Source organism: Mytilus galloprovincialis, chromosome 1, assembly GCF_965363235.1.
Source record: "Mytilus galloprovincialis chromosome 1, xbMytGall1.hap1.1, whole genome shotgun sequence".
In the NCBI taxonomy this organism is placed as follows: Eukaryota; Metazoa; Mollusca; class Bivalvia; order Mytilida; family Mytilidae; genus Mytilus; species Mytilus galloprovincialis.
The window spans coordinates 52,123,748-52,151,065 of NC_134838.1; the positions used below are offsets into that span (position 1 = coordinate 52,123,748).

Genomic DNA, 27,318 nt, shown 5'->3' on the forward strand with positions numbered 1-27,318 from the left:
AAGCTTCTGTCCAAGTTTGGTACAAACCCAGGATAGTTTGAGAAAGTTATTAAAATTCTAAAAACTTTAACCACAGAGTGAATGTTTTGTTTCCCCGCAGAAAAATTAAGTCCATTTATAGTAAAATACGGAAAAAATGGAATTTTATTTTTACAAAATTTACTTCTGGATACTATCTTATGATCATAAACAAGCTTCTGTCAAAGTTTGGTAGAAATCCAGTATAGTTTAAGAAAGTTATTAAAATTTCAAAAACTTTAACCACAGAGTGAATATTTGTTGACGCCGCCGACGACGCCGACGACGACGGAATGTAGGATCGCTTAGTCTCGCTTTTTCGACTAAAGTCGAAGGCTCGACAATAAAGGTTGAAGTACTTGTTTTTTCAATACACCTATCTGGTTGCTCGATATTTGCCTCATCATTAGTAGCACTCTTCATAATGATTTCTGATTTTCAGTTGTTTAGCATCAGTAATTTGTTATTAAAATATTCAACCAGGTGCTCTGCAGGGCGCAGCTTTATATGACCCCAGTGGTTGAACCCTGAACAGTTGGGGCAAATTTGGTCACAATATCCAAGCTTGATTCTGTCTGAATTTGGATAGTGATAAAATTTTTGACATAATATAGGTTTTTGTCACAAAATTAATGTGGTCAAAGATCTAACAAATCAATTACACAATACTGTGCAATTGAAGATTTCTTCTTGAAACTTTTCAAAATTCAAAATTTGAAAATTTTTGAAAAAAGGAAGCCCTTCAAAAGATGGTAAACAAAAAATCCGCCCCCAACTTTTTGAAACCCCCTTCGAGCAATAACCCTTAAACTCAATCCCATGCTTTCCATTGCAGTATTGAACCTTGTAATACAATTTCAGAGAGATCCATACACTTAAACAAAAGTTATTGTCATGATTGTTTGGAAACTAGAAACATGCTTCTTTTTGGCCCCTAATTCCTACATATTTTGGGCAATTAACCCAAAACTTAATCCCAGCCTCCCCTTTGTTAGATGGTACATTGTGGTACAATTTCAGAGAGATCCATACAATTACACATAAGTTAGTGTCTTGAAACTAGAAAAATGCTTGTTTTGACCACTTGTTGGCCCTTAATTCCTAAACTTTGGCCCCATAACCCTAAAATGAATCCAAACCTTCTACTTGTGGTTTTAAACATTGCGGTATGATTTCAGAGCAATTGAAATACTTCTACACAAGTTATTATCCTGAAACGAGAAAAATGCTTGTTTTAGGCCCCTTATTCCGATTAAGATCTAGTTACTTAAACTAAAGTTATTATCCAGAAACCAATGTGTCTTCCGATGACGACATCATACCATTATACGATCCCATAAAATTTTTGGGGTCGTATAAAAATGCATCTCAGACACTTACATCTTCCTTTCCAGACTGGTCGCAGGACAAAGTCCATTTTCCCTCTTCTTTCTTACAAGTCTTTTCCAAAACTTCATCAAATCTGTCCAATACATCTGACCAATGATACAATTCACACTGCAAGTAACACAACTCATAAATTAAAAAAAAATAATTACTGGTTTTATAATGTTTTTTGACATATTGGTTACTTCTGACAATTATGATATGTGTATTGATTTATACTTCTGTGTGTTAAGAAGATTTACAATATTAAATGTCTATGTTCCATTTCTTCATCGTGAACTGAAAGAAAACTGTTGTGGTAGTGTAACATCAAAATTTACTAACTACTTCATTTAATTTTTTTTCATATTTAAGAATCCTTACAACTTTATCATATATGAAATAAATTTGATGACACTATTGCAAGTACCTTTCCAAATGTCCATGTTTTTAACTGCAACAATTCGCTTTTGAGATTTTCTTCTGTAGCTACTTTTAGCTTTTCTATAAGTGCTCTGCAATCAACAGGCTGAAAAATATAATTTATAGTTATAAACAAAGTAACTTAAAATGAAGGTAAAGCAATAAACCAACAGATTGTTACCAAATAAGACAATTGTGACTCATTGGCAACACTTACTATTCTATTGAAGCTCACATGTTACAATTCATTGAATTCATGCAACTTTGACACTTTCAATAGGTTTTAAGGACCAGCACGTCATGTGTTGTCAAAAAAAGATTTTTTTTACTTCAGTTTGCTAACACAAATGAACTATATTTGGCATCAATTTCAAAGTTGTGGAACCCAATGCTCTGTCTGATTGTAGTATCTGGCATTCACAAATACAGAGAAGTTGGTATCACTCCCAATTTTGATGTTGGATCATGTTGATCAGAATTAAGTTATCTATGTTGTGTTTTGAATACTGTAGTCTTTTTGCCATTTTTTGCTATGACATAGTTACATGTAGATTGCTTTTCTTAGTTGTAAGTTAAAACATCCCCATTATATTTCACCTCTCTTGATAAAATCTTGTTTTATTAGTCACATGATGCTGAAACAGTCTTTGAAGAAAATTGTGAACATGTAGAAAAGATCGTGTTATATACTTTAATTCTTACCACTTCTGTTGTTGACTTTTTCAACTTTGCTCTGTCAATCTTCATTGTGAAGTTCTGTAACTATTCTAACAAATACAAGTTCCTAAAAAAAATATATATATATACATGTTAAATTGAGGCATGTTTTCAGTTCTGTATGTTATCAATATCTGTTAATGTACTTCATTCATTAAGTCATGTATTCTGAAAGTAATTTATGTGTGAGCATACGATTATGACTGCAACAAATTTACAAGAGTAATACATAGCAATAGTAAAATTCGTAAGGGTTCCGTGGAACCCAGTGTCTCGCCTACTCAGGGTTTAAGCTAGGATTTTGAGGGCTTTAGTCACTTTTGCGCGCTATTAAAATCAACCTTATTTTGTGTAAAAGCAAGGGACCAATGATGTATATTACTAACTTCATCTTTTGACTTTGTCAGATTTTAAGGGATTGAGGCACCAGCATGGTTGGCAGTTATTGTATGATTTGACTGTATTGGCCATTATTATGAAAGATTCTGACATGGAATCCAGAAATTAAGTTCACAATTTCTCTTCAGTTTGTTCCAGGGGTCATTCCTGATCAACAAAAGTTGGATTCTATTTTTTTTTTAAACAAGGAATCACAGCAGAAACTAACTTGCAATAATTATTTCACTCAATAATCATTATCCTTATAAAAGGTCTAAATCGATATTTGGAAATCATTTCTATCAAGTTGGAAATGTGTAAAATCCTTTTTGGAACTATTATAATGACTGAAAGGAGGTTGTAAACAAATCAACAATAGATCACGTTTACTACTTTCGGTTTTAAAATGAAACGAAAACGGGAAGTGACACGTGGATAATAAATTTAAAACGAGTCCGGATTCATCAGAAAATTATATTTTTTCGATTTAAATTCCTTTAGTAAGAGATATATATTTGTCTCTCTCGTTAAATTGATTCTATATGATTTCGTATTTTACGTTTTTAATGTCTATAAATAGTCAAAGGAATACTTTCACGCATGCGTAGAACACAATACAGAAAGCACCTGTTTAACTTGTGAAAGTTTTGAATAAACACATTAAATTTCTTTATTTTAAATGGAAATTGCCGGAAGTTTTTGATGAAAATTTAAATCAAATATGACGAAAATGCCTTCGAATGACGAATCTACGACAAACGAACTTCAGATTGTGATCGTTTGAGAAATATTGAAATTCAAATGCGAACTGCCCGGGTTGTTACATTTTTTATTAAATGACGAAACTATACTCCTGGTTGTTGAAATGCCGACTGACTGACTGATCTTCCTGGGGGAAATAATTATGATGGTCATTCAATTATGGGGTTTATTAATAATTAACGGATTAGTGACCCATCCGATGGCGATAGGCGGATTAGTTGTAATCACAACTTGTAATACCTTTATGAAATGTTTAATTACCTGGAGGCCATAAACTTGTCAAAAACATGGACAGGTAGATTTATAGTTTTTATTGCGAAATTTTTTTTTCACTTTCAAAATTAAAGTGACGAAATTGATTTGAAATACTTTCGTCAATGAGAAAACCCTTTCGTAAAATACGAAAGTGACGAGTGCTAGCAAAATCACTGCGCCTACTTTTGCTGTTAATTGCAGACTCAACAAAATGAGGAAAAACATCAATAAAATTTTCCCTCTCGATACTGTCTTTTGATTGAAAGAAGCTTCCAAGTTTGGTAAAAAATCCAGGATAGTTTATGAATCTAATAAATGTTGTATAAACTTTAACTGCAGACTGTATGTAATGTTAACTGGAAGAACCAGATGCTCCGCAGGGCGTAGCTTTATACGACCGCAGAGGTTGAACCCTGAACGGTTAGGGCAAGTATGGACACAACATTCAAGCTGGATTCAGCTCTAAATTTGGATTGTGATTAAATAGTTGACACAGCATAGGTTTCTGACACAGAATGAATGTGTTCTAATGAACTTAAAATTTTTGTTTCTCTTAGAGCAATTCACTATGCTGTTGAATATTAATCCTCTCAAAAAAATGTTTGAAGAAATTTTCTTTTTTATTTATGAAATTTCAAATGAGAAAAATTGAACCCAATTTTTTTAATCACATCCCCCTTTCCCTTATTCCAAAACTAATCAATTAAAATTTCTAATGGAGTTTGCAACAATAACTACTCATTTAAATACATCATAAAATATTAAGATGTAAAAAAACTGCTTGTTATCACTGAATGGTAAAGATTATTTTAATTTATCAGTTGGTAGTAAAAAGTGAATATACATTGTATATTGTATATAACAAAGATTTAAGTTGATTCTGGACAAAGAAAGATAACTCCAATTAAAAAAAAATCTTGCTATTGCACAATATTTTGCAATTAGATATTTCTTGCTTACTATTCTGGACAAAGAAAGATAACTCTAATTAAAAAAAAATTTGATATTTCACAATATTGTGCAATTAGATATTTCTTGCCATTGCGCAATACTGTGCAATTGAAAAGACTTGCTATTGCACAATACTTAATATAATAATTTTAGATCCTGATTTGGACCAACTTGAAAACTGGGCCCATAATAAAAAATCTAAGTACATTTTTGGATTCAGCATATCAAAGAACTTCAAGATTTCAATTTTTGTTAAAATCAGACTAAGTTTAATTTTGGACCCTTTGGACTTTAGTGTAGACCAATTTGAAAACAGGACCAAAAATGAAGAATCTACATACACAGTTAGATTTGGTATATCAAAGAACCCCATTTATTCAATTTTTGATGAAATCAAACAAAGTTTAATTTTGGACCCCGATTTGGACCAACTTGAAAACTGGGCCAATAATCAAGAATCTAAGTACATTTTTAGATTCAGCATATCAAAGAACCTAACTGATTCATTTTTTGTCAAAATCAAACTAAGTTTAATTTTGGACCCTTTGGACCTTAATGTAGACCAATTTGAAAACGGGACCAAAAGTTAAGAATCTACATACACAGTCATGACAGTTAGATTCAGCATATCAAAGAACCCCAATTATTCAATTTTGATGAAATCAAACAAAAGTTTAATTTTGGACCCTTTGGGCCCCTTATTATGTTGGGACCAAAACTCCCAAAATCAAACCCAACCTTTCTTTTATGGTCATAAACCTTGTGTTTAAATTTCATAGATTTCTATTTACTTATACTAACGTTATGGTGTGAAAACCAAGAAAAATGCTTATTTGGGTCCCTTTTTGGCCCCTAATTCCTAAACTATTGGGACCTAAACTCCCAAAATCAATACCAACCTTCCTTTTGTAGTCATTAACATTGTGTTTAAATTTCATTGATTTCTATTTACTTAAACTAATGTTATTGTGCGAAAACCAAGAATAATGCTTATTTGGGCCCTTTTTTGGCCCCTAATTCCTAAACTGTTGAGACCAAAACTCCCAAAATCAATCCCAACCGTTCTTTTGTGGTCATAAACCTTGTGTCAAAATTTCATAGATTTCTATTAACTTAAACTAAAGTTATAGTGCGAAAACCAAGAAAATGCTTATTCGGGCCCTTTTTGGCCCCTAATTCCTAAAATGTTGGGACCAAAACTCCCAAAATCAATACCAACCTTCCTTTTGTGGTCATAAACCTTGTGTTAAAATTTCATAGATTTCCATTCACTTTTACTAAAGTTAGAGTGCGAAAACTAAAAGTATTCGGACGCCGGACGACGACGACGACGACGACGCCGACGCCAACGTGATAGCAATATACGACGAAAATTTTTTCAAAATTTGCGGTCGTATAAAAACTAAGTCCATTGATAAGTAAAATACGGAAAAAGTGAATTTTTTTTTTACAAAATTTACTTCTGAATAATATCTTATGATCAGAAACAAGCTTCTGTCTAAGTTTGGTAGAAATCCAGGATAGTTTAAGAACATTATAAAAATTTTAAAAACTTAAACCACAGAGTGAATGTAATGTTTCCTCGCAGAAAAACTAAGTCCATTTATAAGTAAAATATGGAAAAGTGGAAATTTATTTTTACAAAATATTCTTCTTGATACTATCTTATGATCATAAACAAGCTTCTGTCCAAGTTTGGTACAAATCAAGGATAGTTTATGAAAGTTATTAAAATTTTTAAAACTTTAACCACAGAGTGAATGTAATGTTTCCTCGCAGAAAAAACAAAGTCCATTTATAAGTAAAATACGGAAAAAATGGAATTTTATTTTTACAAAATTTACTTCTGGATACTTTCTTATGATCATAAACAAGCTTCTGTCCATGTTTGGTAGAAATTCAGTATAGTTTAAGAAAGTTATTAAAATTTCAAACACTTTAACCACAGAGTGAATATTTGTGGACGCCGCCGCGGAGGACAACGGAATGTAGGATCGCTTAGTCTCGCTTTTTCGACTAAAGTCGAAGGCTCGACAAAAATGTATGAAGCATTAACATATCACATGCAGGGGTCACCACACCAGGCGAAGTGGGTGACAAAGTCGCTCTAGGTCTCCCCACTTCGCTCTAGAGAAGCTCCAGGGAGAAGTTTATGTCGCCCTCGATTTTCAGTAAAATTCCCCAATGTCGCCTCATGATTTTTGAGAAATTCTCGATTCAAACGTAAACGACCGATAGGTATTGAAATACAAAGCATGTTTTCCCCAAATTAACTGATTCCTCCGCGATAGTATCATACTTCAACATAAAAATTGCATGCCCGGGTGTACTATAAGCTAGTAAAAAGAAAAATCTCGATTTTGTTATGATTTTTGTCGAGCCTTCGACTTTAGTCGAAAAAGCGAGACTAAGCGATCCTACATTCCGTCGTCGGCGGCGTCCACAAATATTCACTCTGTGGTTAAAGTTTTTGAAATTTTAATAACTTTCTTAAACTATACTGAATTTCTACCAAACTTGGACAGAAGCTTGTTTATGATCATAAGAAAGTATCCAGAAGTAAATTTTGTAAAAATAAAATTCCATTTTTTCCGTATTTTACTTATAAATGGACTTAGTTTTTCTGCGAGGAAACATTACATTCACTCTGTGGTTAAAGTTTTTAAAATTTTAATAACTTTCATAAACTATCCTTGATTTGTACCAAACTTGGACAGAAGCTTGTTTATGATCATAAGATAGTATCAAGAAGAAAATTTTGTAAAAATGAATTTCCACTTTTCCGTATTTTACTTATAAATGGACTTAGTTTTTTTTGCGAGGAAACATTACATTCACTCTGTGGTTAAAGTTTTTAAAATTTTAATAACTTTCATAAACTGTCCTTGATTTGTACCAAACTTGGACAGAAGCTTGTTTATGATCATAAGATAGTATCAAGAAGGAAATTTTGTAAAAAAAAATTCACTTTTTCCGTATTTTACTTATAAATGGACTTAGTTTTTCTTCCAGTTAACATTACATACAGTCTGCAGTTAAAGTTTATAAAACATTTATTAGATTCATAAACTATCCTGGATTTTTTACCAAACTTGGAAGCTTCTTTCAATCAAAAGACAGTATCGAGAGGGAAATTTTTATTGATGTTTTTCCTCATTTTTGTTGAGTCTGCGATTAACAGCAAAAGTAGGCGAGACACTGGGTTCCGTGGAACCCTTGCGAATTTTTTATTGTCCGCCATCTTTGTTATTGAAAATTGTAGATGGCGCCATTTCATCTTTTCAACTCATCATTTACCTAATCCATATTGATATGCACTATTAATTTTGATTTTCTTATATTTACTGACAATATGTGATGCCCTATAAAAAATTTCAGATTTCTTTTCAAAAACGGAATATTATCAACTGGTATCCACTTGTATTTTTACTACTTAGGTAGTTTAGTACACTACCAGGAACGAGCACAATGATTATAAACTATAAAAACGCAGTCGGTTTTCGTTCAGGATTTTGTTTTACAGACTGATACATGTGCTTTGTTTCAGCTAAAGGTCCTTTAAACAGTATTTCAATGAATATCTGCTCATTAATTTGATTAGGATTGGCAATATTTACTTCCAAAGTCGTATATTTTTGAAAAATATATAGTAAGAATTTTTGACGCGGATCGCACCGTATTTGTTTTTGATTTACAAGTATCTATTCAATTCCGGTTATGAAAAATATGACTGAATACAATGTTATTTTTTTGTGATTTAGTCATATTTAAACACTCGTGAAGTGTTTTAGAATCAATTACATACATTTCTAACGGCAACTTGATTTTGGAAATTGACATTTCCATGAATATACCGCAAACGTGTGCGATTACATGTACACGATTTGAAATTAACAGTTTTACTTTACGTTTTCAACACATGTCAAACAGTTTTCTCTCTCAATTCTTATTAAATATTATTTTAAGAACAAATACATTTTTGAATCATGATCTTAGCTATGAAAGACAGTGAAACCGTATTTTAACTTTTCTTAATTGATTATTATTTCTGTTTTAAAAGGTTCTTGGACTTGGGTTTAATTGTAAAATCTTTGAAATGCAGCATAATTTGATCAAATCTTCAATTCATTCAGACCTACCAGAATAAACATAGCTATAGCTCTTATGCCATTAACTTATGGTCCTTGTGTCATGATATTTTTTGACAATTTGCATAGGTACACATGTAAATAAAAAAGTATTTCAGACTACAAACATGGCAAGACAATGACTTACAAAAAGTAAAAAATTATTAGAAAAGTAACAAAAAGTATAGATTCTTAGAAAATTTTATTCATAAAAAGTATACACGCGATCTGTCGATTTTCACTAGTCTCCCTGTTGAGCCTTCACTTCTCCCTGAAGTCTCCCTGTTGGGTCTTCACTTCTCCCTGTATTGCTGCCAGGGAGAAGTGACTTCTCCCTATAATTTTAAAGTGTGGTGACCCCTGCACATGTACAGGTTAGTGTCAGAGTTTTATCAGTCAAATATTCCAATAGTCTTAGACGCATGATTATTTTTAATCAGTTGTCATCGACTTTGCATTAGCTGTCAGTAACTGCGAGTATTCTCAGATCTGTACTTTAGTGTCTTTTTGTTGTTGGGATATACAAGTACTCAGCCAGGTCCACTCTATTTGAATCTATCTGATGGGTCAAGCATTTTCCTACTGATTTTTATAGTTCGTTGCTATGTTGAACTGTTACACCACTGTCCCAGGTTAAGGGAAGGGTTGGAATCATGCTAACATGTTTAACCCTGTCATATACTTATGGTATGTGCCTGTCCCAAGTCAGGAGCCTGTAATTTAGTGGTTGTTGTTCGCTGCTGTGCTACATGTTTGATCTTCCTTTTTAGGCGGTTAGTTTTCTCTTTTGAATTGTTTTACCAGTACATGTGTTATTTCTGGGTTTTGTATTATATAGCAGACTGTACAGTATAGGCTTTGATCAGTGTTGAAGGCTGTATGTGACTTATAATTATCAATTTCTGTGACATTTGGACTCTTGTAAAGAATTGCAAATTACAGTTTACACGGTGAACTGTTAAATCTACAGGCCCGGAGCTCAATTTTTGAAATTTTTTAGTTAGAATCTATCGGCCTGTAGATAGAATTTTAACAGGCCCAAGTGCAATTTTACAAGCCTGGGCTGCCAGGACTGCCATTCAGCGTGAAGACTGGCAAAATGCTATAAATCTTTAAATATGCATTTGATTTCTACTAAATGCTACTAAGGCATGATTAACTAAAAGATTAAAATTTTATATTCACAACCAGGTGCTCCGCAGGGCGCAGCTTTATACGACCGCAGAGGTCGAACCCTGAACAGTTGGGGCAAGTATGGACAAAACATTCAAGCGTGATACAGCTCTGAATTTGGATTGTGATCAAATTTTTGACATTACATGGTGTTTTTTTTTACAAAAAACAAATGTCAAGATTTTACAAATCAATTAAAGATTTCTTCTTCAAACTTTTTAAATCTAAAATAAAATAGTTGACACAGCATTGGTTTCTAACACAGAATGAATGTGGTCTAATGAACTTAAAAGTTTTTTTTTGCCTTTGAGCAATTCACTATGCTGTTGAATATTAATCCTCTCAAAAAAATGTTTGAAGAAATTTTTTTTATTTATGAAATCTGAAATGAGAAAAATTTAAACCCCCCCCCCCCCCCCCCTTTTTGTTCACATCCCCGTTTCCCTTTTTCCAAAACTGATATCAATTCAAATTTCTAATGGAGTTTGCAACAATAACTACTCATTTAAATACATCATAAAATATTAAAATGTAAAATAAAGTGCTTGTTATCACTGAATGGTAAAGATTGGTTGGTAGTAAAAGTGAATATACATTGTTTAGTGTATAAAACAATAAAAAAAACTTCATCAGCAACATTTAATATTGGCAAATTTCCAATGAAGTTATTTACATAAAGTTATTGGCAAATAAAAATAGAAAATGACATCATAGTCATGTCTGGCAAATGTCCAACATACATTATCTAAAAACATTTTAGATAAGATAAGGAAAAAATCTTCATCAGCAACATTTTATATTGGCAAATTTCCAATGAAGTTATTTACATAAAGTTATTGGCAAATAAAAATAGAAAATGACATCATAGTCATGTCTGGCAAATTTCCAACATATATATTATCAACTACTATTCTATACAAAGAAAGATAACTCCAATTGAAAATTAATTGCTATTGCACAATATTGTGCAATTAGATATTTCTTGCTATTGTGCAATACTGTGCAATTGAAAATTTCTTGCTATTGCACAAGACTTGATATGGAATCCTGATTTGGACCAACTTGAAAACTGGGCCCATAATCAAAAATCAAAGTACATATTTAGATAAAGCATATCAAATAAGCCCAAGAATTTAATTTTTGTTAAAATCAAACTTAGTTTAATTTTGGACCCTTTGGACCTTAATGTAGACCAATTTGAAAACAGGACCAAAAATTAAGAATCTACATACACAGTAAGATTTGGCATATCAAAGAACCCATTTATTCAATTTTTGATGAAATCAAACAAAGTTTAATTTTGGACCCCCATTTGGACCAACTTGAAAACTAGGCCAATAATTAAAAATCTAAGTACATTTTTAAATTCAGCATATCAAAGAACCCCAAGGATTCAATTTTTGTTAAAATCAAACTAGGTTTAATTTTGGACCCTTTGGACCTTAATGTAGACCAATTTGAAAACGGGACCAAAAATTAAGAATCTACATACATAGTTAGATTCGGCATATCAAAGAACCCCAATTATTCAATTTTTGATGAAATCACACAAAGTTCAATTTTGGACCCTTTGGGCCCCTTATTCCTAAACTGTTAGGACCAAAACTCCCAAAATCAAACCCAACCTTCCTTTTATGGTCATAAACCTTGTGTTTAAATTTCATAGATTTCTATTTACTTATACTAAAGTTATGGTGCAAAAACCAAAAATAATGCTTATTTGGGCCCCTTTTTGGCCCCTAATTCATAAACTGTTGTGACCTCAACTCCAAAAATCAATCCCAACCTTCCTTTTGTGGTCATAAACCTTGTGTTAAAATTTCATTGATTTCTATTTACTTATACTAAAGTTATTGTGCGAAAACCAAGAATAATGCTTATTTGGGCCCTTTTTTGGCCCTAAATTCCTAAACTGTTCGAACCAAAACTCCCAAAATCAATCCCAACCTTCTTTTTGTGGTCATAAACCTTGTGTCAAAATTTCATAGATTTCTATTCACTTAAACTAAAGTTATAGTGCGAAAACCAAGAAAATGCTTATTTGGACCCTTTTTGGCCCCTAATTCCTAAAATGTTGGGACCAAGACTCCCAAAATCAATCCCAACCTTCCTTTTGTGGTCGTAAACCTTGTGTTAAAATTTCATTGATTTCTATTCACTTTTACTAAAGTTAGAGTGCGAAAACTAAAAGTATTCGGACGACGACGACGCCAACGTGATAGCAATATACGACCAAAAAATTTAAATTTTTGCAGTCGTATAAAAAGGGAGTCATTAACCTCAGGCATAAGAAAGCTAGCAAGCTGTTGAAAAAAATATGATGCTATATATTGCATGAATTATTTGGCTACTTATTTTTTTATAATTGATAATCAGCACTGCTGTCATAAGGGAATCTTGATTAAATAACTACAGAACAAACATTATTTGTAGTATATCCTGCATAATGACGACCACGAAGACACTTGTCACTTGAACCTAAATAGTGCATCCCTTTCATCTGATAAATGAAGTACATGATTGACAAACATTTCAGTACCGGAAATAACTTGAAAGTGGTCTACTGCATGCAAAATAAACAATTATCATTAGGTCGCTGTTTTATCATTTTCACACATCTCCTTTAGAAACTCATTTCTTTTCTTTAGGCTTTAATACACCTTATCGCTATTTAGTCCAATCCGGGAAAAACAGTCATTTATGCAGCTTCCTGTTTGGGTAAGGCCGCCGAAAATAGAGGTCATCAGTAGTGAGCTGAGGGATGAAAAACTTTAGAAAGCGACCATTAAGAAACTTTGATAGAGTATGATCCACTTTTTCATAATAAAAATTGGAGTAAAAAAATATTTTTTTTGAAGTATTTATGTTAGTTTAAAAAGTATCATGCATGGTGAATTGTTTAAACAGGGTCCAAGATAGCTTCAACTGGATGAAAAAGCTGCGTAATTTTAGAACTTATCCGGAATGGAATAAATAGCGATGAGGTGTATTGGTCACTCATCATAAAAGCTAATAATCATTAACTATAGGCTAGCATGCATGGCTTTCATTACTGTTCATAGTCAACTGCATACATAAATAAACCCACCAAAAAATAAGGAAATTCAGTGCTTTAGATTACAAATAATTTAATATATAAATAGCCCATATCAAAAACTTGGTTTGAAATCATGTATAAAACCTTCAATACATACATTTAAACATTAGAGTTTTTTGTGTAGCTTTCACTGACAGTGAGGTAATGCCTTACTTTGCCTGTTTTACTTTTGCTTTCATATTAAACTGTTGAAACGGAAATTTCTATATGAATCAGATCTATTTAAATTTAGAACACGTGCTCCCTCCGTTCTCGAACATTCTATAGTTTTGGCGTCATGTAGAGAGAAACTGAAGCACTGTTTCCCTACGACCATGAGGAACAAAATAAATGGATTATCACGCCCTGTAAACTGCGTCCGTCTTCTCTAGATAAAAAATTCGAAATACTATAGAAAATGGCGGAAAATGATGATGATGCATAATTATCTAAAATGGACATTTTGAAAGGGTGTATAATATATGTTTTGGGGAAAGTGGAATACCAAGTACTGATTACAGTCAAATGCAACCTTTAAAGAATCATCATTGATGAATAAAACTGAATAAATTTACAAAATGCAGACCTCCAGACGGCAGCCATGTTGAAATTAGCATGCCCGGATGCTATATGTAGCCTCGATATCAAATATTGTCCCAGATGTTCCAAAGTGAAAGTAGCAGATTAGAAATTAAGAAAAGTAAAATTATGTGCAAATCAGAGGTATATAGTGTATACAATTGTAAACCTGTGTTTAAAAAATCGATAGATAATTTATGTTGACATGATAATTCTCAATTTTATGATAAGTAATGGAAATATTGAATGCAGTTTGTTTTTTATTCAAATAGTGAAATATGATCAAATATCTAATTTAAAATTATGTGGTGATACTTGATATATATGGGAACAATGGCAATCTGTAAAAAAATACCTATCTTTTTTCTATAAATCACAGTCATAAGGGTTAATATCAATTGTTATATAGTAAGGCCTTGCTTAATTTAATCTTTATTCTTAGGTTTTGGGTACTCCATCCCTTTTCTGATCTTTTCTTTAAAGTAAATTCTTTCCATTAGGTGGCAATCAAAATTAAGAGGGTAGTTATGGAGTTACCTTCATGACGAAAATAATAGTAAAAACTAATGCCAAATGACGTTATGCATGACAATAAAATGTACACTTTCTTTTGGAATATAAAAATCAACTTATTTTGACGCTAACAGTAATTTTATCAAACCTCTGACAAATCACAGATTTTTTTTAATTTTGACACCTGACGGTAGAGGGCATTACTACCCTCATTTAAGGGTCACCCGATATTCTGACATCAATAAGTCAGACACCCAAGTAGTCAGACATCCCAATGTGTAAGACATAATAGTGTCCTGTGAAAATTTTTCCATGTGGACAGTTTCTTATGGGAATTTGTTATTTAATAATGTCCATTGCCATGGAATGGTGTCCATCAAAAGGACAGATTTTTACTGGTATCAATATAAAATAGTGTCCACTCACGGGACAAATTTTCATAGTTGTTGCTATTAAATTGTGTCCTCCAAGGAAAGTAATACAAAGGTCATTACAAAGTTTTATTATACTTGAATTTTAATTAAAACTAGAACACACCCGTGATATCACGGGTCCGTGACTGAATTAAAGTATATAACTATGCGCAAGCCTTATTTTAGTATTAGTATTGTCATCTGATAAAGTCATGCCGATTATAAGAATAGATACACAGTTTTTCTCTGCTTTCAAGTCTTTCTGTTTGAACCCGTCGAACTGAAACAATAATATTAATTATTTGGAAAACAAAAGGTCCTGGAATGGAATATTTTTTAATCAACAGCATTGTCCTATATAAGTTATAAATAAAGTTGAATTCTTTGCTTCGCTGTTTTACGTCATGCCCACTAACAAATTGAAAACTGTACCTATACGCCTTATTTTTAGTCCAGATTTTTAGTATTCGTATTGTTATCTTAGAAAGTGTTACTGATTAAAATACTACAATAGGTAACAATTTGACAATTTAGTAGTGTCAACCCTGTGGTTATGACCCGTGTATATAGCATATTAATCCTGAATACAACGTTTGGTGGTGCGCCTGTCAGATTCGGAACGTACAGATAAGGTAATAGGTAACAGGTGAATATACTATTGGTATCGGTAGCGGACTCGACCCGGAACTTCTTAATTATTGGCAATATTAATTACGTGGAAAACAAAAGGGCCTGGAGTGGTGTAATTTTTAATCTACACCTTTGTACTATATTAGTTATATATAAAGTTGAATTCTGTGATTCGTCGTTTTTACGTGATGACGGCTGACAAATTGGACCTCGTAATTTTAGTATTATAGATATGAAGGATTGATGAGAAATTAATCAATATACAAAGGTAAACAAATGAATAATGGATTGAAGTTAATATAGAGAAATTTAAGTTCTAAGAAATTCCCAGCAAATGGTAATGACAATGAAAGAATAACAATAAGAAGGAAGTGTAAAATCAAATATGTAACTTTACTATATTTACTATGTCAGAGAAGAAGGCAATAGAAAATAAATAATGTCCATTGCCATGAAATATTGTCTCCTAAGTGGACAGCATTTTACAGCAACAGTTGTGAAATATGGTCCATCTGTAGAACACATTTTCGTAGTGAATGTTCTTAAATTGTGTCCTCCAAGGTTAATAAAACTGAACAGCAGCTGTTACTTATTTGAGTTTGAATTATACATGTATATAATTATATTAAAAGATATAGATATGGAGATAAGGATGGTATGAGTGCCAATGAGACAATTTCTATTTCAAAGTAACAATTAATTCAATTTAATAATTAAAGTAAAAATGCGTCCAGTAATAACAAGGCAATGGATATCATTTAATACTTTAATCATATCAAAAAATACCCTGGCGGACACAAAGTCCTGTGAAAAAAAATGTCCACCTGGACAATATTATGGTAGTGAATAATGTCCATATTCATGGACACTTTTTCATACCTGAGGACATGTTATCATAGGAAATTGTGTCCAGGACACATTTAATTAAGTAAATATTGTCAAAAAGTGTCAGGTGGACATTTTTTCATGAGGGACATTATTAAATCCTACAAATTGTCCAACACATGTACATGTACACTGTACATGTCATCATTAAAAATCTACTTCATAGAATCGGTAGATTTGAATTAGTCCCTTCTGAATATAACAACTAAATGAAAAGACCGGTACATTTCTTATATGTATTGTAAGAAACACTGTGATCCTATGAATATAAGGCAATCAACAACCTTGCAAAAGTTTGTTTTACTTCTACAAAGTGTGACCTACAATAAAGCTTTCATAATAAAAACACTACCAGTACTTAAAACTTAAAAGTGAATTTGGTTGATTGATTTCTTTTTGTGTTATATCTAGCTGCGGAACCATAACTCTTTTGATCCTTTTTATATATTTTTGTTGATTTTGCAGAGACTGCAAATAGTAAAAAAATAACATACAGATTTAAGAGCTATGGTTCCACAGTTAGGTTTAGGTTCAGTGGCAAATATTTCATGCATGTTTTTTTATATAGATTAGACTGTTGGTTTTCCCGTTTGAATGGTTTTACACTTGTAGTTGTGGGGCCTTTTATAGCTTGTTATTAGGTGTGAGCCAAGGCTCTGTGTTGAAGGCTGTACATTGACCTATAATGGTTTACTTTTGTAAATTGTTATTTGGATGGAGAGTTGTCTCATTGGCACTCATATCACATCTTCCTATATCTAATTAGGACAAAAAATAAATTAACAATTTTAAAGTACAATAAGTAGGCCTGGAATAGCAAATCTCCTGACTTAAAGGATAGGAATATAAGACTACCTACCATAGGGAAATGAGGTTATATTCTAGAGAAAGACAGAATATAACTGAAAAAAAATGACTATTTACCACATTATAATTTTAATTTCCATTTGAAATAAATATGATATTTTCTTTATTTAAAATGCATCAGCTATTTTCCACTGGACATTTAGCAGGCAACAATAAATCAATCTTTTTATTTTGTAATGTACAAATACAAGAACTTTTCTTTCAGAATTAATGACAACTCAGATTTTGCAGTGTTCTCACTAAGGCAAGTCCATGTGTCCATCTCTCCATGACTCATAAAATTAAAGGATAAAGAAATTAAGGATCACTCAGACACTCATCTACAGTCCTTTGATATAAGACTTTAAAGGTGCATATTGTTTGCTTTAAAAAGTTTTTTATAAGATTATTTTTTTCACTGTCAATGTTCTTGGTTCAACAATGATGGTAAAAAAAGAAATATCAGATAAAAAACCTTGAATGCAAACAATTGGACCTACAAAGTCTTATATTATAGAACTACCTCATCTATTGCTGTACAGGACAAACATATAAGTTTAAAGGATTTAAAAAGAAATCTTCGGTACTTACATGTTCTATCTTTTTCAGTTCACTTGAAGATTAAAGAAAGGGAGATAACCCAAGAAATTCAAACTGTATATAAGAGAAAACAACCAATTATATTACCAGATCATGGAGGAAGAATCCTACATAGTGATGCAGAATTTTGATAATGAAGAACTTGGTTTGTCTTCGGCAGACCTTAATACCATTATACAAGTTCCTACATTAGAACCTTTTATGTTAAGCGAAGAAAGTGTTCTTGAAAACATCAGTTCAATTGATGCCAGTGGTATCCATGGTGACCTTTTGGAAAATTTAGATCAAATGGAACTTCATCTAGAATGTGATGATGATGGAAATTATGATATGCCATGTATAAGTAGTGATGCTCATGTTTTACCTACAGCCCTTTTTGGGAATAATGTCAGCCTATGCATATCTTTCTCAAATAACTCATCAGTTAAACTGGAAAAGGAGAGTAAAAATGAATACTCCTGTTCTTTCTGTAACGAAAAATTTAAATTTGAATCAAAGTTTTGTAGGCATATGTTAATTAATCATCAAGTGACAAATCCCTTTCAGTGTGAGTCTTGTAACTATGTAGCATCCTGTCGGAAGGTACTTTTAAAGCACTTCAAAAGACGCCACATCAAGACATTCGACTCAAACAAACCTCATTTTTCTGATGTGACAAGTGCATCTCAAAAGCAGAATAAACTGGACCCTATAAATGCATCAGTTTTAACGGACACAGAACTTAATACAACTGTTGGCAGTGATCAAAGTGATATTTTACATCAAAAACAAAATACCGGTAAAAGTGATTGTGACAATCTCGTTGATTCGGTCTTAAAATGTTCCCAATGTGATTACACATGTAAACAAAAGCGAAGTCTGCTTCTTCACATCAAACGCCATTCAGGTGAATTTGAATCTCAATGTGACATCTGTCAAAAGAGATTTGTTACAGCTACTGCATTAAAGAGACATTCTAAAACTCACCAAGAAGCTAGACCTTTTGTTTGTACATTTGAAAGCTGCGATAAAAGTTTCAAAGTAAAAAGTGCATTAACTGATCATGAAAGATATGTTCATGGAATAAGTACATGTATCAATGTGAAACAAAATGGCCGTCAAAAACAACAGACTAAGTCAAAGAATTGTGACCAGAAATGCAACTATAAATGTACTTTTGATGATTGTGAAAAGTCATTTCGAGATTCTTACAATTTAAGAACACACATGTCAACACACACTGGTGTGAAGGAACAAAAATGTCTGCACTGTGATTTTATATGTGTTCAGAAAGCTTCTATGAACTGGCATTTAAAATCAAAACATAATAAATAAATTTTACCATACAAGTTGAGTTTACAAACATACTCATACATTGTACTTCATATACAAAAGAATTATACATTACCATGTGGTATAATGACCCTGGGGTAAATTTTCCATATGATATTTTGACCCGGAGTTCACTTTCAGGAGGTTCAAAATACCATATGATAGCAGTACAGTGAAAAATTAAAGAAAAAACAGTTTTGTGAAATAACTTTTATTTTGCTCTGATTTTCATTTCAACATATTTCATTGAGTACTGTTTTTGTTTCAGTGGATACCACTCTATTCCCGTGCCTTCTGTTGTTGGCTGTCCAAAAGATTCACCATAATTTCTTTGGCCATATGGTCCTCTCAAATATACTCCATTCAAATTGGAACTGAAAATAGTGTAACTTCAAGTATGTCAATGATATAAGATAAGATAATAATACATTAGTACAAATCTAGAAAAGAAAATGAAACTGTTTAATGTGTGTGTGTGCAAGTTATTAGAAAGACATGATGACTGGTGATATCTGCTATTTTTTGTTTTGTTTTTACTGTCAATAATGTTTTCATTTCAAGAAACGTACAACTAATCATAGCTAATAGAATTTTGTGATCTGAAAAACTTCATATACTTTTACTATCTTATGTTGCATCCTTAATTACCTTTCATTCACCTTTTCACAAGAGATATTTTCTTGGCACATGTTGACCACTATTTCATTCACATTTTGTTAAACACATGTACACAAGTTTGTTACCAGATTGAAGTAGAAAGATGGTGTTAAAATATACATATATTTATGTTACATCTTTAGGGTATAAAAATTTCAGAAAAAAATTAAAACTTTTTTTTTTTCATCATAAATTTTATTTATTACTTTATTAGTTGTTACTTTATCATATGGTACAAAAATCATTCAAAAAAATCAATTTGTTTTGGCCCCAGATGACTTAAAATGTATATATCATTGAAAAAGCTCCAAATTATCTCCCTTTGGTTTAAAAATGATATTTTTTGGCATTAAAATTGAAATATCTTTTTTAACTCATCAGTGACCTTTATTTTTATTATTATTTTCAAATAAGCTGAACTTAAACTAAACTATTGTAAAATTTGAGCGATTTCTGTAATTTAGTTCTTTTTTTATTTCGATATTACCTCTATTTCTCTGGAAAAAAAGTACCTTCACAAAAATGTATGCATCTTTACGGGCAGATTGTGAGTGTAAATGAATGGTGACCCCATTTTTTTATTTTATTTTTCTATTAAGTGATTGTAAGTATAAGTTAAAGTTCATTTATACATAAAATATAGCGAAATCCTATATTAAGAAAAAAATTGATTTAGACGCTTAAATGACCTTTTAGCCAGATATATTTTCTAGGCACATGTTGACCACTATTTCATTCACATTTTGTGAAACACATGTAAACAAGGTTGTTACCAGATTGAAGTAAAAAGATGGTGTTGAAAAATATATATATTTATGTTGTCCTTACATCCTGATTGACTTTTTAGCCATTTTCCTGACACATGTTGGCCACTCTTTCATTCACATTTTGTGAAACACATGTTAAACGTTTATGTTACCAGATTGAAGTAAAAAGACAGCTTTAAAATTTACGTACTAGTACTAGTATAATTATTTAACTTCTTTCAATGACCTTTGAACCAGAGATATTTTCTTGGCACATGTAGACCACATTTCCATTCACACTTTGTGAAACACATGTTAAATATTATGTTACCAAATGAAAGTAAAAAGACAGCTTGAAAATTAATATACATGTATACTGATGTTACCAGTACATCTTAAATGATCTTTTAGCCAGAGATATTTTCTTGGCACTCTTTCATTCACATTTTGTGAACAATCATGTTTCCAGATTTAAGTGAAAAAACACAGTTGTAAGATTTACTGGACACTTTCAAAACAACCTTTCACCAAGTTAGAGCAACAAGGTGAAGTCAGTCTCGATATTAACTTTACCTGTAAATCATATTAGACCATTGTCAACAAGACTGACCAAAAAAGACCTTAGTGTCTGAGTGTCTGGATTGAAATCCTTCAATCATCTATTTCTTTTAAATTTTGCTCATTATTCTCTATTCTTCTCTAATTTTAGAACTTGAACAAGTTTATTCTTTGCTTTACATTTAACAGTATTAAACTACTTAAATACCTTCTGAAATTACTGTCGTCCTGAATATGCATGAAATATTTGCTACTGGGCGTAAAGCAACCAACAATCAATCAATCTGAAATTACTGTCAGTGTGACACTTTTAAATAACCAAAAATACGGCATATGTTATCTGTTACACCTAAGAAATTTCAAACCAGAAGTATTTAAAAGTAATGGTTAGTATCAAAAAGCAGCATCCAGACTTGAATAACTGACAACTTAGCCTTTTAAACATGTTAAACCTACAACCAGACTGGAGTAACCTTGTTAAACCAACAAGACTGGAGAAACTAAACTTCCAACCTGACTACTGTCACTGAACACTTTACCTGTAACACACGTAAAACCTCCAACCAGACTGTAGTAACTGAACACTTAACCTGTAACACATGTTAAACCACCAAACAGACAGCAGTAACTGAACACTTTACCTGTGACACATGTTAAACCTCCAACCTGACTACAGTCACTGAACACTTTACCTACCTGTAACACATGTTAAACCTCCAACCAGACCGAAGTAACTGAACACTTAACCTGTAACACATGTTAAACCACCAACCAGACAGCAGTAACTGAACACTTTACCTGTAACACATGTTAAACCTCCAACTTGACTACTGTCACTGAACACTTTACCTGTAACACACATTAAACCTCCAATCAGACTGAAGTAACTGAACACTTAACCTGTAACACATGTTAAACCACCAACCAGACAGCAGTAACTGAACACTTTACCTGTAGCACATGTTAAACCACCTACCAGACTGCAATTACTGACCACTTTACCTGTAACACATGTTAAACCCCCAACCAGACTGCAATAACTGAACACTTTACCTCGGGATACTGCTCCAAGATTTGACGATGAAGCAAACTTTCCAAGTCTGGTCAAATCTGCTGCATAGTGCATCCTAAATAGGAGAATATTTCTCTATTTGGATACTTCAAGTGCTAAATCACCAACCAGACTGCAGTAACTGAACACTTTACCTGTAACACATGTTAAACCACCAACCAGACTGCAATAGCTGAACACTTTACCTGTAACACATGTTAAACTACCAATTAGATTGCAATAACTGAACACTTTACCTGTAACACATGTTAAACCACCAACCAGACTAAAGTAACTGAACACTTTACCTGTAACACATGTTAAACCACCAACCAGACTAAAGTAACTGAACACTTTACCTGTAACACATGTTAAACCACCAAACAGACTAAAGTAACTGAACACTTTACCTGTAACACATGTAATTGTTAAACCAACAACCAGACTGAAGTAACTGAACACATGTTGAACCACCAACCAAACTGAAATAACTGAACACTTTACCTTTAACACACGTTAAACCACCAACCAGACTGAAATAACTGAACTCTTAACCTGTAACACATGTTGAACCACCAACCAGTCTGAAATAACTGAACACTTTACCTTTAAAACACGTTAAACCGCCAACCAGACTCAAGTATCTGAACACTTTACCTGTAACACTGGTTAAACCACCAACCAGACTGAAGTACTTTGGCACAGTTCTGGAAGCTGACATCATTGTCACGATCTGGTGTACTAAAAGCCATGTTATTGTGTCTTAACATGTAAGATGATGGATATTTAAAGGAGTCACCTGAAACGGAATTAGAAAAAAAAGGAGAAAACAATTGATTGATTTTTTCAATAAATGAACGAGGTTGAGTTGTTAACTTTACGTTCACTGTGAGCTTTTATAGTATGCAAATTTTCAGTCATCGCATTTGCACAATACAGCATTGCCATTGAATTGTTTTTCAAGTGTTTAAACAAAAATAAGGGTATAATACCTGATATCAATGGCAATGTATATTCTATCTTCTTTGTAAGAGTATTCTTGGGTTAATTTTCTGTCTTTGAAGTTTCTTTAAATAAAAAAAAAATATTACTCATTTAGTATGCTCTCAGGTCTATTGAATTTTGAAGTTTTGAAGAAGAAAAAAATCTTATTCATTCTGTGTAGTTCGTCTGTTTTAAATCAACACTTTCACTTGCTTTTATTTATCGCTCTCAATCGCATCAAATCTGATTACCAATGAACAAGGACAAGTGTGCGGTATAAATTCAACTATTGGAAAAAAAGACATTCTAATAGACCAACAAGAGTTGTCGTTCTTCAAGCTGTGACCATCTTTCAACATAAGAATAAACTTGTACATTAGTAGGACTTCATGTGTATCGTTTATTAATTTGCGTTCCAATTATTTCAAAACACATTCCAAACTAAAGACAGAGAACCAGGGGCGGATTCAACCATTTTTAAAAGGGGGGCAATTACAACCCAGGATAAAAAAAAAGTAAGGGGGGTTCAAACCAAATTTCCCCATTCAGAAGCATTGATCATTAAACAAAAATGGTGGTTCTTGCTTAGAATTGCAAATTTCCCCATTCAGAAGCATTGATCATTAAACAAAAATGGTGGTTCTTGCTTAGACTTGCAAATTACCCCGTCTATTGTCTAATAGCTAGTAGCTCAAAGTGATTTGGTCTCGCTCGGATTTGGTAGTTTTGCAACAATGTTAATTTCTTAATTCTATGTTTACAGTATCAAATGCTAGAGGGTTTAGATGGGGATAAGAGAATAGGTCAAAAATAAAATAATAAAGATAATGGACAAAATAATCAGAGAATAGAGAAAAACGACACAAAGATTTAAATATAACAGAAAGAAAGAAACCCCCCAATCTAGACTTGCGTACATGATAAGACGTATTAGTCAACTTAAGTATAAACTAGTTACCTGCATCACCAGAAATCATTTGCTGTATATTCAGTTTGTACTTCTCTTGCTCACTCCCTACACGAAAACCACTATAAACCGCCGTATAGTTTTTCTCTTCCCATGTCATCATCTTGATATGTAAAATCATATCTTTCCCATCTGTTAAAGCATGCAGGTTTTCGTTGCCTATCCAGAATTCGTTTAAAGGATTTCCAAATCCTGCTTTATACTGGTTCCAATTCTGATTAAAGCTCTGTTTGCCGTCCACTCGTCTTTGTATTACAATCCATCCACCCTCATCATTTTGTTGGTCACAATAAGCTGTTATTTGCTTACCTTCAAAGTTGTGAAACACAATAAAACATGTTAATCAAACATATTTAAAAATACACAATTACAGAAGTCTTTTGCTGACCGTCAGACCTGAAATCTCGTTTTTTTTTTATCTTGAGCTTTTTGTTAATTATTTTTTTTCCACTTGAGGTTTTTCTTTCTTTTTTTTTTTTTTTTTGTAATGCTGTCTATCTTCTACTCAAGATTTTGCATGCGTGGATCCAGGATTTGATTGGATAGGTTAAGGGGCGACCTTGAGAATTATGGGTTAGATGTCCTTATTTTGACAAAACTTTCACTGACTGTATTTTTTACAGGGGTTGTAATAACCTGCGCAACACGACGGGTTCCACATGTGGAACAGGATCTGCTTACACTTCCGGAGCACCTGAGATCACCCCCAGTTTTTGGTCGGGTTCGTGTTGCTTAGTCTGTAGTTTTCTAAGTTGTGTCTTGTGTACCATTATTTGTGTGTTTGTCTTATAACTTTTTAGCAATGGCGTTTTCCGGTTTTGTTTTTTTTTCGATCTATGAGTTTGACTGTCTCTCTGGTATCTTTCGTCCCTCTTTTACCCATACAATTGATAAATCATACATTGTTTTTCATAAGTATACAATGCTTCAATCGCGACAGATCGAACTTATGAAAATAATTGACAAGACGCTATATGCGGGCGTTTTATATATGCTTTATAAGTCATTTAAGAGAATTAATGGGATATATCATAATGTTAAAACTACACTGAATTTTTATATCCTAAAATGCATTTAATATACTCGCGTATTGTCTCAATAACAATCGTCGATTGTTCACTTTCTCTAATTACTGTCATAATAATTTTTCAACACGAATATTTGATAGATTATCATGTGTTTTATAATCTTTAAAATATCATTTATATTTGTCATATGCATTTATCATTTGATTTTCTTTTCTTTCATGCACAGTTGTGAGTTTTAGATCAGAAAAGGTCAACTTTACAATAAGGTGTGTTATTCTTTAGAGTTTCAATGATTTGATTTGATATTTAATAGGATCAATAGATTACTTTATTGCATACTTTCGTAACATATTTTGTGAATTCGTCATTTTTACCTTAGAGGTGTCTTTACGAAGTTGAAGTATCAGTGGCTGATTCAAGGGGAGCGCCTGTCTTTGACTTAAAATAATGTTTAAGTCAAAGACAGGCGCTCTGCGGTATTTATTATGTTGGAGGCTATTCCTCCGCTGAATTTACTAATACACTAATCATTTCTCATTGGGGTTCAATTTCCATTATAATACTTTTCAATCATTACTATATAGACTACTAACCATTTGGTAAACTAAGGTCATACAAACCACTTCCTTTATGTCCATTTCTTATGACATCTTTACAGTCGTGTTGTGGCCCTAAATTATAAATTATTTTACTGAACATCTTAATTTTCTCATTTTACCATGTACATGGAAATGTTTCTGGGTCATTTTTCCATTCTTATCTCAAAATATAATTCATGTTGGAAAGGAATTAAAATTAAGTTCCAAATGTTTCGCTCTGTAACTTTATCTTGTTTATGTACGCTAATTTTGTATCTCTCTATTTGTCCTCTTTATTCAAGCTTCTGTTACTATACCCTGTATGTTCATGAATTGAAGTGTTTATTATACCTCGCAATATCTTTGTTTCCTTTTGACCTTAAAATACAACAAAATGAGCACCCCTTAAATGTCGTTTTTTATATAAAATGTGCCATAAGTGTGAACAAAATATGTCATTTACTGTGTTTTTTGGCAAATTAATTAAAATTGAACAAAAACAAGGCGCATTTATACTCCGATGATACAAAGAAAGAGAGAAAGGGTGACTTTTAACGAGGAGGAGAACGCGATGGGGAAATGCAGAGAACACAAAAAACACCAGCATTTAATAGATAAACAGGGACATGTAAACAGGAGAGTACATCAGTTTTGAAATATATTATCTACTACCTGCTGGAGTGGTGAAGGTCTTTGCTGAAATAGTCGATGAGGTAGTGGGTAATGTTGTTTTGGCTGTGGTTGATATCGTTTTCGATGAGGTAGTAGGTGATGTTGTTTTGGCTGTAGTTGTTAGATTTTGTGTTGAAGTAGAAGCTATCGCGGAAGTAGTAGGCAAAATAGTTTCCATTGCTGTACCTAGAAATGTGACTGGCGGATTACTAACTATCGGTTTAGTGTTGAACATCGTTATTGAGGGAATCGAATTGTGCTCTACAGTTGATAAAGCCACATTTAACTTTGAAGTTTGTTGATCCATTCCATTTTGCGAACCCGAGGTTGTGGATATTTGTTTGGAGGTACTTTCTGAGGGCTGCAACCGTTTCAGTTCCAGTTTCAATTGATTTACTGTAGTCATAACTTGACCCATTTCAACTTTAAGGTCATTGTATTTTGTTTTTATATCAGCACAGTCACAACATGCTGGACACGCGTTTCTGTTAGATTCCAAAGCAGAAAGTCGCTCTTCAAGACTGTCGATGGTTTTGAATATATAATCCTGGCACTCTACTGTACAAAGAATCGTAAAAATAAAGCACAAAATAAACACCATTTCTTTGATCGCGATGTAATACACCGGATAAGATAAGGCACTAAACATGTATTATGATCAATAAAATCAGATTTATTGACCCGAGGAAGTGCCCCATGCTTGAATCTGTAATATACTTCGTTAATTTTGATGTTTCACAAAATTCTGATCACAGTATAGTAGTATGCATTTTTTATGCACATGAGGTGAAATTATCACTATGTATTTTCCCAAACATGCTTATTTAAAACGTGAAAACAGTCAATTTTCAAAGACCATAAAAGCTCCTTGCCTTATTCTTTGAAATCGCTGCAATATATAAACTATTTGGATAGACAATCATTTTGTGATGAATAAGTAGTAGTTTGCTTTTTAAAGTAGGGGTAGACTTTGGAATTAAAAAAAAATAAAGAGAGAATTTGGCGTTTATAGATACAAACTATACTGTTCAAGGTTGTAAATGGTTATATGTGAT

General features: G+C 32.5%; 2 protein-coding genes across 7 annotated transcripts in view; both read right to left on the bottom strand.

The window, feature by feature from the left end:
* The window catches only part of LOC143077737 (E3 ubiquitin-protein ligase HUWE1-like), a 153,561-nt gene extending 139,686 nt beyond the window's left edge, over positions 1 to 13,875 (bottom strand). For 5 of the 6 annotated variants that reach the window (XM_076252990.1, XM_076252991.1, XM_076252988.1 and 2 more), the window contains exons 1-4: positions 13,832 to 13,875; positions 2,509 to 2,590; positions 1,814 to 1,912; positions 1,399 to 1,515 (exon numbers count right to left, since the gene is read on the bottom strand). In XM_076252990.1, coding sequence (XP_076109105.1) covers positions 1,399 to 1,515; positions 1,814 to 1,912; positions 2,509 to 2,553 — 261 coding nt within the window. In that variant the 5' untranslated portion in view covers positions 2,554 to 2,590; positions 13,832 to 13,875. Of the gene's footprint in view, positions 1 to 1,398; positions 1,516 to 1,813; positions 1,913 to 2,508; positions 2,591 to 13,363; positions 13,425 to 13,831 lie in introns of those variants that run through there. The other variant, XM_076252987.1, reaches the window with a different exon arrangement.
* A 5,342-nt stretch (positions 13,876 to 19,217) lies between these two features.
* LOC143077803 (fibrinogen-like protein 1) lies at positions 19,218 to 26,883 on the bottom strand. Its single transcript, XM_076252992.1, has 5 exons — positions 26,264 to 26,883; positions 25,607 to 25,684; positions 23,977 to 24,294; positions 22,692 to 22,833; positions 19,218 to 19,396 (listed from the first exon to the last, which is right to left on the bottom strand). The coding sequence occupies exons 1-5, from the start codon at positions 26,862 to 26,864 to the stop codon at positions 19,234 to 19,236; spliced, it is 1,302 nt and encodes a 433-aa protein (XP_076109107.1). The 5' UTR covers positions 26,865 to 26,883; the 3' UTR covers positions 19,218 to 19,233.
* Positions 26,884 to 27,318: the final 435 nt, after the last annotated feature.

Bases quoted from the DNA above. Each gene is read 5' to 3' on its own strand.
- LOC143077803 (XM_076252992.1), bottom strand. From the start codon at position 26,864: ATGGTGTTTATTTTGTGCTTTATTTTTACGATTCTTTGTACAGTAGAG. The intron at 25,685-26,263 runs GTAGTAGATAAT...TTTATAATTTAG, and splicing joins GACCTTCACCACTCCAGCAG to GGCCACAACACGACTGTAAA. The intron at 19,397-22,691 runs GTAAAGTGTTCA...CACTATTTTCAG, and splicing joins TGGTTTAACCAGTGTTACAG to TTCCAATTTGAATGGAGTAT.